Raw genomic sequence first — 12,582 nt, 5'->3', positions numbered from 1 at the left:
ATTCAACTTAAAATTATAAAAGTGGTAGCATAAAAATAGACTAAATAATTTTTTCAGATTTATTAAAAAACTTCATTTTCTTTGGTGCATCTTCAATACATTCTACTATTTATATTTACAAATTCTTTGACCGTAAATGTAGATATCATGGACACAAGGTGCAAGATACCAAACCGAGAAACTAGATAAAATTGGACACTGCAATAACTTAAACAAAAATGTTTGGAAAGGATAAAACCAGTCTCAACAAAAGAAATAGGAATTCATTTGGTGCATACAACTAATATCGCTGACTACAACTGCTACAATATTAACAAAAAACGCAGAACTGCTACAATATTACCAAAAATGAAGAACTTATGACAAGGAAAACTCGGAGTACTACGGAGAACCAGAAGGGAAATTGAGTTAGTTGGTAACGAGGCTCATCCCGATGGGTTTGCTTATGCCCATGAAGGTCTGCTCTCTCTTGCAATATCGTTCTTGATCCACTTCTGGATCCTTTTCACAACAAAGAAATACTGCCAGAGAAACAAAGTCGGGGGAGGGGGGAATGTTAGCTGTGGTCAATACAAGTATCGCGTGTTTACTAGTGCAACGGAGACAACTTTAGGCGGAAAGCTCACCTGGAATGCTGCGATAAGAGGAATCAGCAGTTTGCCCTTGTTGTTGGGATTTGGTCCTTCGATCAATTTTTTATCAACCAAGATGCCCTTGCTTTCACTTACGACAACTTCAGTAATAGTTTGGAGTAAATTGGGTATCCATGCAGTTCCATTCGGTAGAATCTGTTGAACCATGCATACCATGTTACAACAAAACAATGTACCCAGTGTAATCACGCAAGTGGGTCTGAGGAGGGTAGAGTGTACGCAGACCTTACCCCTACCTTTGTGGGGTAGAGAGGTTGTCTCCGATAGACCCTCGGATGCATACCATGTTAACAAACATAATTTATTAGAAAAACTAAAGAAGCCAATGCCACACATATCTAACCTTTTCGTCAAGTTCATTCTTGTTACATCTCCCACTGTTCTCAACGCAAACAATAGGAACTGAAGAAGCCTAAAAACCAATGACAGTAAGATAAGTAAAAAGGAACAGCTATGAAAGATACTTCTATAAAACGCACCATTAAAACAAAACAAAAAGAAATATATAATCACTGTTCCAAGTAGGGTGCTAAGCAAGATGGCATGTTTGCCAGCTGACTGCTCTACTACATCCTCTTGCTCACTCATACAGACGGAAAAAAAGAAGGCAAGCGACAGCTTTTCATCACTATCACGGTTCGTTGGTGGCTTCTAAAACTGAAGTTCAAGTTATCTAAAACAATACATATGATCCACCACCACTCACGGACGCGCGCACACACACGGGGTGTGCAAAGGTGGAGACATGATGAGTTCAGAAGATATCATGTAGCAAAATTGAAAGAAACACGAACAAAAGGATGGGATAAGATCTGGATACTCTGCATAGCTGCTAAACTGGCACCATTAACTGATAAGTGAACATTTTAAATAGACAACTCCTCTCTCGATTTTATTCGTGTTCAATTGAGTTACGTCAGCTCAATTGGCTCCGAAAGGAAGTAAGTGGAGTGAAATGGAGTGAGATTATCCTAGTATGAGTGTTAGGAACAGACATCTTTGAGTGAAGGGAACTCAAGAGAGGCTCCAGTATCTATGTACCATTCCTTTAACCTGACTAGATAAACTCCAGCTGTTCTTTTATAAACGGAATTCAATTTAGCACAAAAATGAAAGTAAGATACCAAATGCAAATTGTGTTGTGCCAAAGAAAATTTGACCCAGGAAAGTGGAACAAGATTGTAAGAACCCTGAAAATCTGCTTCAAGAAAGGAAGAAAGTAGTGATCCTGACACACCTTAACCTCTTGTTTCCTAATTCGAGCTCCCAGGCGGACAATTTTCGAAAGCGCCTCTGATCTTCTTGAAGTGAACTCGTCATAACTCAATCCATCAGGAGGGGAGACCTGAGCATGTGTGAGGACCACAAGTCCTCTATGCCATATTTCCTTGCCAAAACTATCTGTTATGGCCTTCACAATCTGCCTATCCAAATTGTCCACTCTATATGTATCAAGACGATCCACATAGAGCAAAACATCAATTGTCTTGTTCAGGAGGAACCTGGTTGGATCCAGTTACCGAAAGAATTCATTAGTGAGACAGGTGTGTTGAGAGTCAGACAAAGGACTAGGCATCCCTACCAGACAACTGGAGCAAGAGAAGTTATGAATGTAAATCCTTACCTCTTTATGAGATCAAGAGCCTGGTCATTGACATATCCTCCTTCAACCAGCCCGGGGGTGTCGATAATGTTCAATGTAAATTCTGCCCATGAACGTGACACCATCACTGGTCTTGGAGTTTCTGACTGAAAAACAAGAAACCTTATTACAATGTCCTAAACCTCAAGAAAGCATCTAAGGTTTCACTTTCAACTAAATTCTGTAGCAATATGTACCTGAAACGGACTGACAGCAACTGCTCTTTCCCCTAAAATTGAGTTAACAGTTGAAGATTTTCCGACACCACCTTTCCCCATTACTAGGATTGTCAATGTACTTACACTCTACAACAATTGAATATAAAGTAATTGGAAAACATTAAATTTCAATTGCAGAAGGATAAGCCACACATCAGCCAAATAATTGTGCATAAGTCTCATCTAGACTAGAAATTAAAAAACATAACTGTCCACTCCAGAAAAGACAGATAGAAATTAGCATATCAGGTAACGAGAGAGACTCTAACCTCCTGCTTCAATTTCTTTATCAATTCAATTAACTTCGATTGAGTGGCTGAAGGAAACTGCTGAAATCCAACCCATTCTCTTATCGCCTGAGATGCCATTGATAGCTAGCATGCAAAACAATTCTAGGTTAGAACTAAAATCTGATGAAATTAGAGAAGGTACAGTAAGTAGACATGTAGATTGAGCAAAGGAATATCTAAATTAGGAGAATAACTCCAATCAACTTCGCCACAATTCCAAACTATCGGGGTCCTCATATGGATCCTCTACTTTTAGGCCACTCTATTTAGACATACATAATTTGCCTAGTCGATTGAACAAAGAAATATCTGAAAAAATTATATAACCATGACGTTTGGGCCAGCTTGCACGCACCTCAATAAATTCCACGAGATACATGTTACCTCCCACTGGCACATATAAAGGGAACATCTAAAGTTAGGGAACTAACTCCAATCAAAAACCAAAAACTAATCTACTATGCTCAATCCCAAATTTGTTGGGGTTCTAATATGATCCTCTACTTTCTGTCTCTCTATTTAAACACATATTGATATCATTCCAATACTAAATAATTTGCTTATTACCATAAATTATTGTTCTCTAAAACTCACATTTAACCTTGTTGGCATGCAAATCACTAACTAATCTAATCCTTCGTCCCAATTAGTTAGTATAACCTATATGGACCAATCAAGCATACAACAAGAATAACTACACTTTAGCCCCAAAAAAGTTAAGTCGGCTATATGAATCTCACTTTTTTCATTTAAATTCATTTTATATCATCGTCATAGGGTTCATTTTATATCATCATATCATAGAAAGTGACTTTATGAGAATATAATGATTAGTTTAGTGACCATCTAAGAAATCAACTCCATCATCATACTAAATAAAATAAAAATAAACAACAAGTAACAAGAATTTTATTTATTTTTATCAATAATCATGGTATCCGAGCCAGCTTGCGCCGACTCCATCATCATACTAAATAAACAAAAATAACAAGATTTTATTATTCTTTATAACCGTAGTGCCCAAGCCAGCTTGCAGGCACCTTGACTAATTACACTTGATTACTTGTCACCTCCCACCAGCAACCTCCCACCAACACCAACCAGATAACTCTGTCTACCAAGGAGATACCAACCGTCTCCCACCAGCAACAGATATGAGATAATTCTATCTACCTAGGAGATACCTATTGTCTCCCACCAACAAGAGATGTCAGATAATTCTATCTAGCTAGGAGATACCTAGTCTCCCACCAGCAACACACCAACAACAGATATCAGATAACTCTATCTACTTGGGATACCTACCGTCTCCCACTAGCAATAGATATCAAATAACTATGTCTACTTGGGAGACCTCCTACCAACAATAGATATCAGATAACTCTGTGTACCTAGGGATACCTACCACCTCATTCCACCTCTATCCACCAATTTTAGGACATATAGGACAAAATCACATGATATGTTCCTCTCCGCTGAAATTTGAACCTGCCACCTCATAGTTCTTAACCCACTTCATTAATCCGTGGGTGCACCAATAACGAGAATTAGTTCTAGATAAACCTAAAATGTTGGTCATGTGGAATACCATTAAAACAAGTAAAGCTGCAAGAAAATGAAGAATAAAGCAAAATTACAGCACTCGTTTAAGCAAACTCACCCTAAATCACAAATAGTACTTACTATATTTAAGGATTACAAAATGAAAATTTAGAAAAACGAAAGTTGTAGAGAAACTCACCAATAAGATCGGTAAATAGCTTGTATTTGTTTGGGAGTCGGTATTCTCACTTCTCAGTGTAGTAGTTATGAAGGAAGGGTTTAAGGAAAGAGAACGGCCTTATCGTTTTCATGTGTTAGCCCCCACCCTACCCCACCCCCCCTCAGAAAAATGATATAATTATAACTTAAATTTTAAAATTCTCTTTTTATTCGATAATATATAATTTATAATTATAAAAAATATCTATTATTTATTTTATATTACCGCTTAACCTTGGTTTATTTTGTCAAAAAAGAAAGTTGATTTCGTGGGTTCATTGATTAGTACACCTCTGGTGCTGGTAAGGTTGGAATCGTGGTCGTCTGTCTTTGGTTTGCATTGGTTTGGCTATTCTATCTGTACAAGTCATCTTCTTCTAGGCTCCGCTTGGAATTTTAGAAAGAAAAGAATCGTTAAAATTTAAATATAATCAAATAATATCACATGAATTGAAGTATAAAAAGTACCTTATATTGAGACAAGTTACAACACTCTTCGATAGAAAATAGAAAAATCAAACTTTAATAATAATAACTAAGGCACATAAGCATTATAATAACTCACAAATTGTGATACTTTAGCTAAGATTATGACTTTTTAATTATGTCAAATCAATGTTCTAAAAGTGATTTTCATGATTCATTTGAGGCTCATCTCTAGACGGGGCATTTGCAAAATGTTCTAAAACTCATGTGTGAGGCTTAGTTTCAAGAGGTTTACTCTTTTAAGTGTTCAATTGTGCATCATAAATACGCTTACATTGGAGCTCGGTCAATAATTTTTACTAATATAATTATCAATTGATTGAAATTGTTAATACTTTTAAAAATTTATGTGTCATGTAAGCATCGAGTGTCTATGAGACAATGAAAATGAGTTGAAGCATTTGGTTGTATGTTAAAATCAAATTAAAGTATCTACACGTACACTCTCAAAATTGAAATATTTATGGTGTTGATGTGCTTAAAAAAAAGATTGAGGAAATTTTGGATAATGTTAAAAACTACAAGGGAGTAAAATATAGTTACCGAAGTCTCAAGGGAGTTAGTTGAAATTATCCAAAAGCCAAAATAGATAAAGGGTAAAAAAGGAAGACCAAAAAACCCAAAAAAACATGGCAGTTGCCGCCGCCGTGCACGGCGGTTATCTTCCCTCCAAATTCCGCCGCTTCACTCAGCCAACAGTCTCTCAAATCAGGCCAACGCCGCCGCCACTATTCATCTCAACAAACCCTAACGACGTAAATTCAATTCACCTTAGAGACCTCTATTCTGTATGCAACCATTCTTGCCACCGTTTTCCGAAACTGAACTCAGAAGGTAGAGTTGAGCCGGTGGATATCGACAAACTCCGAAAAGCTTTACTTCATAGTTACGTTGTTGCTTCGGTGTTTACAAGACCCGAATTTGTACCCGATTTGGCTCCGGAGAATGTATCCGGGTCGGGTCTAACGGGTATTGGTGGAGATTGGATCGGAAAAGTGGTGCCTGTGACGCCGGGAAATGGAGAATTGGTTGGATTTGGACGTGCTGTTTCTGATTCCGGGTTGACTGCTGCAATTTATGATGTTATGGTAAAATTAAAAGTTGATATACAATTGTTCTTTTTTTAATCTTTTTATGTGAATGTGAATTGGTTGAATTATTTGCTTGTAGTTGGTAAAAAGAATATCTTTATGTGGAATATGATTGTAGCTGATATATCTGGGCCATTTAGGTAACGATAGAGGTATATGTGAGTCACTCTTGTAACGAAGGATATATTAGCTCTAAATCACAAAGTTTACAAAGTTGAGGGGTATATTAGGCCTTTTTCCATTGTTATATTAAGCAACACTTGAATATTATTGAAAACCAAATCCTCCGGGGTTTAAAGGGAGGAGGGTTGCTATAGTTTGATTGAACTGGTTCATAGGAGGACAACTATCAGTATTAGCTGACTGGTGATGAGGATTGAATAGGGGATTCCAATTAATTTGGATGTTGATATTATATATCTAGTACTGAAAATTAGAGCATTTTTAGGAACGTTTGAAGGACGTGTGGCTGAGCCTCCATTAAAGTTTGCTCTTTATCAATGCAATTAGATTGCTGATGTACTGAGAGTTATTTTTGGTTTGTGCTGTATTATGTTTAAATCTCTACTAATGGTAAGGTTGAAAAAGGGAAAAGGTAAAGTTTGGAGGGTGTGTGACATACATGCACGATGCAGCTTCTTTTTACCAATACTAAAACCAAATCCTTCGTGCGTATTCATTTTAAAAGTTAATGGCATCTGCATTACTCTTAAATTCAAGGCCAAGTTTAGGCTCAAGATCATCTGTCAAACTTCTGTGCAGTATTATACATGCTAAAGTTACCAATGAACTTCAATAGAAGAAGAAAAAATAGGTTACTGCTCTTTTCAGTAAAGGATCTTCTGGCCAGGTGGAGTGTTGAGGGAATGCATAACACAGTGAGGAAAATCTGGAATACAGTGCCAGCATGTAACTTTAGTTCTGATACCATGGGATATTTATAATCTATGGAGTATTCATGTGATTGTGCTTCAGTAATTTGCAGGTCATCCCTTCACTACGAAGAAGAGGCATTGGCAGGAAGATAGTTCAAAGGATACTAAGGTTGCTATGCTGTCTTGTTTTCATTATATTCTTATAGCCTACAGGCCCTATAGGCACATATAGGCAGAGGCTGATACAACCTATAAGCTCTTCACATATAATGGTTTGAAATTTCATATTGGAACATTAACCCCCTCTCTCACTCCCCATTCGAAAAAGGAAAAACTAATCTCTTTCTATCTTCATTCTAACCATAGTTATTGAAGCTTCTTTTGCTATTTACAAGCTAGACTCTGTAGATGTATAATGCTTTCACGAGTTCTCCTTTTGACCTTCTTGCTCAAGTTCATGAAGCTCAATTTTCTGGCAGGGTTCTTGTGAACAGAGACATATATGACATAGCAGCCCTCTGTTCTGATCAACAGAAGTGAGTTCATTACTTGTTCGCTACTTTTATTTGTTTCTTCCCTTCAATTTATTATGCTGAATAAGATGCTTCGCATTTGTCTCATCCAAGAAACCACTATAATGGACTAAGAGATATTTGTGTTGATCTAATCATTAGTTTCTTTTTGGCACGCTTTATGTCTTTGTTGCATGAATATGTATAAGCTAACAATTTTGGCATACAATGCAGAAATCCTTGCAAAACTGATCCTTGAAACTTTAAACTAAAACTATTTAGCTCAAGAGTGAATTGATTAAAATTCCTTAATAGACATTCTTCCATGTTGGAGCTTTTTATCTGATAAATTGTCCTATAGGTTCATGTGTGATCAAGAAAACTTCCCTGCTGTTATTTAGAAGGAGAAACTTCTATGCTTGTAATTGTTTTACCCTATACTTCCCTAGGCCGTTTTTCGGAGCATGCGGATTTGGAGATGATGTACTGGTATCCACTACAATGATGTATACTAGGTCTGCTTCTACCCACTCAGAGGATGAGCAGATGGTAAAATGTGCTGGTAGAAAGCTTTTATTAGTTCCATCACTAAGAGGAAACCTTAAAATATAATCTCTATTTTTCATGATCAAGTAATGCCAACAGAACTGAAATTTCTTCATGTAACTTCGACGAGACCTCACAACTGCAATTGTTGCTGGAATGTTGTATTCCAGTTTCATTTGGGGAGCTTCCTTGTCCTCCCTCGTTCTGTGTTGTTATTATGAATTTATCAATTCAAATATCTGAAGGAGAACATCGTAACGGCTGTGAAGGCAAAATGCTAAGATTGTTTTATCTACCCAAGATAGGCAAGCCAAAGTTGGACAGAAGAAAGAGTGGAGAAGCTAAAGATGGAAGGTGATGCATATTGCTTATTGGATAGTGCTGAACCATTTTTAAATCTGTCATTTTTCAAATGTTATCAATGTGTACAGTAAAACCTTTGTTCTTATGTGTACTATGGAGTATCATTGTAATTGCAGTACAAGCTTTGAAATGGACCATACTTGTGTATGATTTCATGTACATACGCCTTATTTGTAAGATTACATTGGATATATTGTTGATTTCATGTATGGACGCATTAGTGTTCTAAGGATGAAGTTTTTATTCTATAAGATGACATATCAAACTCAAGCCAATGCATGCAGAATTGCACATCTTGCATTTGCAAGACTCTATTGAGGAATCATTCAACAATAACCACAAATGTTTTCACCTTTCTCCTTCATGAGCAAGTGGATACAATACTTGACTATTAATTGGTCTTTCCTATGTGCTAATGCACATCACATCACGAGTTAATTTCAAACTGAAAAACGCGCAACCTTCATAATCGAGATATGTATGAGAAGCAGTACGTTATTTTCAAGATGAACTTAACAAAAGATCATACATAGCATATTATAAAACAAATACTGCAAAACTTGAAAGGAATTTACAAATTGCTAAGCATATTAACTATATCAAAGTCACTAATCTTCTTACAGATTCCAAAATTTAATTAGCCTTCGGACACAACAGTTTTTACTCTTAGTCGATTTATCCACAAAAAGAAGGTATCAGTTACAATGCCATGATCAAGAATCAGTATCTGAATCAGATTCCGTCTCCATCTGAAAAGGATTTACTCTGTTTGTATTAGCTTCTAATGGAGGAAGTCCATCATCATCACTTGAGTCTTCATCTTCTTTGATTTGTGACACTAGATCTTGCTTTGAGCTCTCTACTGCTATGGATTTGAAAATCTCTGGCCTGCGTAAGAAGGTTTACGGAGAATTAAGCTATTTGAAAATGGTAAGTCCCCTTACTTCATGCTTTTCCTTTTTTTTCTGTTTGGGGTGTTGCGGAGGGGAGAACAGAGTAAGCAGTAATATGACCTTTCAAAAGAACATATTGTCTCCAAAGACAGACTCTTGTATATATCAAAACTAGGGACTGTCAAGTATGGTTGTACTCGTATCTCAACTCTTTTCCTGTGCGGAGGGGGAAAAGCAATGTGCCAAAAACTTTTATGGGGCAATAATATACATCTAGGGCTAGGTGCCGCTAAAGCCTTCATGTTGTAATCCAAATGACAACTACTATAACATAAAGAACTGAATAACTTGGTGAAAAAGAAGTTTAAAATCTCCCGAAATGATGGATGTGAACATACACATTCAAAATTAATTGACTCCTACAGCCAATATTTCAGTGGAAATACAAAATCCAAGGAAGAAACATGACATTGCTTCAAATCAGCAAAATCTGAGTTTTTCCCCTGTCAGAACATCAATGATCAACAACAACATAAACAGTGTAATCCCACAAGTGACGTTTGGGGAGGTTGGTGTATGCAGACCTTATCCCTACCTTTGTGGGGTAGAGAGGTTGTTTCCGATAGACCCCAAGAACAAATCAATGATCAATCTTAAAATTTCAATACGTGATCAGAAGGTGAGAGTAAACATATGTCCCTCAGAGCAGCTCTTTGAAGTCATTTTTGGAGGAGTAAGACCATTTCATTCTGATCTAAAGATAAATATTAAACCAAAAATGAAGGGTGATAGTAACATATCTTTGACTATTAGGTTCTCACCATTCTGCAGACTTCTGAAGCACACGAACTTGTTCAAAATAGAGTACCTTCGTAACAACACATCCCACTTTTCTACCTGATTCAATAGCTTCCTCTCGCCCGCTCTCATCAACCACAACAAAGTTGCCTATTCATTTAGTTGAAAAAAAAGAAAAAATAGTGAACTAAAAGAAAACCACTTTACATCTTTCTCACATAATCAAATGACAAAATGAGCATCACTAAATCAACAACTAGATGAATAAATTCCCAAATTCTAGATGATTATATGATCAAACCTCGTTTTATCCACATGCTCTTCTGGAATTTAGCTGGAAATATTGCTAATGAATTTTCACCTTTAGCATCCATTACCTTTAATAAGAAAAAATGGAATTTTGAGAACATGAAGTTCATAGATAAAAAATGAAATCTTAAACATGAAAGAATGAACGTGAACTCACAATAGAAAAGACTGAAATTTGAGACAAACTGGCTCAAACCCAAATCAAAAGAATGCATTGTAAAGCAGATACTAAAGAAAGAACATGACTTTACAATAGGAAATATTGAATATTAAGACCGGAAAGCTCACACCCAGATTTAAAAAGTGAGTTCTTAAACAGATACCAAAGAATGAACATGAACTTACAGTAGGATATATTGAAATTCTAAACCAGAAATTTCAAACCCAAACCAAAACAGTGCACTGTAACACACATATTAAAGAAAGAACATGAATTTTTCTGCGGAAAAATTGAATCTTGAGACCAAAAAGCTCAACAACAACAAAACAAATACCCAGTGCAATCCCACAAGTACGGTCTACGGAGGGTGGTGTGTCCAAAGCCACACCCCTACCTTGTAAAGGTGGACAGACTATTTCCAATAGACCCTCATTTCAAGTAACAACAATATACCCCATGAATCCCACAAGTGGGGTCTTCCTCGTAGAGCTTAAGCAGACTTTACCACTACCTCACCTCAGCTCGAGTAAGCATATCCAAAATCAAGTATGTAAAGCAAGCCCAGAAAGCTCAAACCCAGATTAAAAAAATGAATTCTTAAACAGATACCAGAGAATTGACTCGAACTTACAGTAGAATCTATTGAAATTCTAGACCAAAAATCTCAAACCCAAATCAAAACAAAGCACTGTAACACAGACATTAAAGAAAGAACATGAATTTACAATAGGAAAAATTGAATCTTGAGACCGGAAAACTCATACCCAGATCAAAAAAGTGAATTATACAATAGATAATCAAAGAAAGAAGAAGAAATTACAATGAATATTTTTTTCATACTTGAATAAGATTGGAACCTCGAAGGTCGACAACTTGCATAATGCTTTGACCTTGTTCAAGGGTAAAATTGTCTTCCTCAATAGCCCTTTTCAAATTCTTCCTTCCTCCTCCTTTCATGGCTACCTTCAACTGAAATTTTCCCTTTTTAGCTTTCCTCTTCTTCTTCCCCCAATTGGAAGCACTCTGTAAACCCTAAAAACCCTTTAGCTTCAAATTGATCTTCTTTTCACTAATTAGCTTGAGATTAATGTACTTATAAATTAGTAAATGACCAGAATACCCTCGAAGACTTTGATCCAATTGTTTTTTTTTTAATTATTAGTGTGTTGTTCGGGTCAATTTTCGCACACCTTAACTATTTCACATAATAATTGTCACTTCCACCGGAACCATCAACAGTTATTAATTGACTATATTCACATCTCAACTAATCTCACGAAATCCTTGTTACCTCTCACCAAAAGAGTTATGAGGAACTTTCGCATATTGCTACTCAAAAATAGTTTAATTACGCTTAATAGTTGTAGTTTGCTAATTATGATTTGTAGGTACATGTTATAGGGAAGAGAGTGACGAGCGAGATTGGGAGAGGGAGGAGAGAGGCGCGTGAGAGAGGGTAGAGAGTGGGAGAGAGGTGAATTATATACATACATCGGTTAGATAATTGTATATATGTAACTGGTATATATATTTGTATATCTGGCGAGCGAGATTGGGAGAGAGAGGCGAACAAGAGAGGGAAATAATTTGTATAATTCACATCTCGTTGTATAATTATCGGGTACGTTGTATAATTCGCCGATTTTTTGTATAATTGAGTAATACAAAGTCTGGCATTATACAAATATGATAAAACTCGAAATAACAAATTGATACAAACATAAACATATGAACATTAAACAGTTATACTAAATTACATTATATAAATTATATTATACAAAATCCAAAAACTACATGTTTATACAAACTTTAAAAAGTTGTACAAAAAAAGATTGAGCGTATATGGTGATAATACTGAAAAACCAAAGGAAATTATCGTCATATACAAATAAAAATAATCGTATACCAATACAAATCAAACGAAAAATTGTTAGTTGCGAATTATACAAATATGGCAAATTATACAAACTTGGCTAATTATAGAA

General features: G+C 36.1%; 3 protein-coding genes across 3 annotated transcripts; 1 reads left to right on the top strand and 2 right to left on the bottom strand.

Annotated features, from left to right (window-relative positions):
- Positions 1 to 253: 253 nt before the first annotated feature.
- On the bottom strand, positions 254 to 4,553 carry LOC102585579 (translocase of chloroplast 34-like). The gene is given in 8 exon segments (NM_001288503.1): positions 254 to 521; positions 627 to 788; positions 997 to 1,065; positions 1,891 to 2,155; positions 2,278 to 2,402; positions 2,493 to 2,600; positions 2,783 to 2,887; positions 4,545 to 4,553. Coding segments are annotated over 7 exon segments (906 nt in total). The 5' UTR covers positions 2,882 to 2,887; positions 4,545 to 4,553; the 3' UTR covers positions 254 to 443.
- A 1,102-nt stretch (positions 4,554 to 5,655) lies between these two features.
- Positions 5,656 to 8,654, top strand: LOC102590181 (uncharacterized). The gene is made up of 4 exons (XM_006365287.2): positions 5,656 to 6,138; positions 7,127 to 7,185; positions 7,496 to 7,552; positions 7,978 to 8,654. The coding sequence occupies exons 1-4, from the start codon at positions 5,680 to 5,682 to the stop codon at positions 8,138 to 8,140; spliced, it is 738 nt and encodes a 245-aa protein (XP_006365349.1). The 5' UTR covers positions 5,656 to 5,679; the 3' UTR covers positions 8,141 to 8,654.
- Positions 8,655 to 8,993: 339 nt separating this feature from the next.
- Positions 8,994 to 11,645, bottom strand: LOC102585241 (probable RNA-binding protein EIF1AD). Its single transcript, XM_006365272.2, has 4 exons — positions 11,438 to 11,645; positions 10,430 to 10,505; positions 10,152 to 10,278; positions 8,994 to 9,325 (listed from the first exon to the last, which is right to left on the bottom strand). Exons 1-4 carry the CDS (start codon positions 11,552 to 11,554, stop codon positions 9,151 to 9,153), a joined length of 495 nt encoding a protein of 164 aa, XP_006365334.1. The 5' UTR covers positions 11,555 to 11,645; the 3' UTR covers positions 8,994 to 9,150.
- Between the last annotated feature and the right edge of the window lie 937 nt (positions 11,646 to 12,582).

The sequence above is a fragment of the Solanum tuberosum genome, unplaced genomic scaffold, assembly GCF_000226075.1.
Source record: "Solanum tuberosum cultivar DM 1-3 516 R44 unplaced genomic scaffold, SolTub_3.0 scf00543, whole genome shotgun sequence".
NCBI classification, from domain to species: Eukaryota; Viridiplantae; Streptophyta; class Magnoliopsida; order Solanales; family Solanaceae; genus Solanum; species Solanum tuberosum.
This window is presented reverse-complemented; position numbering and strand designations above follow the sequence as displayed.

Coding starts and splice junctions, on each gene's coding strand:
- LOC102590181 (XM_006365287.2), top strand. CDS start 5,680: ATGGCAGTTGCCGCCGCCGTGCACGGCGGTTATCTTCCCTCCAAATTC. Junction 7,186..7,495: donor ATAGTTCAAAGGATACTAAG/GTTGCTATGCTG, acceptor ATTTTCTGGCAG/GGTTCTTGTGAACAGAGACA. Junction 7,553..7,977: donor CTCTGTTCTGATCAACAGAA/GTGAGTTCATTA, acceptor ATACTTCCCTAG/GCCGTTTTTCGGAGCATGCG.
- LOC102585241 (XM_006365272.2), bottom strand. CDS start 11,554: ATGAAAGGAGGAGGAAGGAAGAATTTGAAAAGGGCTATTGAGGAAGAC. Junction 10,506..11,437: donor GAGGTTCCAATCTTATTCAA/GTATGAAAAAAA, acceptor TTCTTATTAAAG/GTAATGGATGCTAAAGGTGA. Junction 9,326..10,151: donor CTTCAGAAGTCTGCAGAATG/GTGAGAACCTAA, acceptor CTTCTTACGCAG/GCCAGAGATTTTCAAATCCA.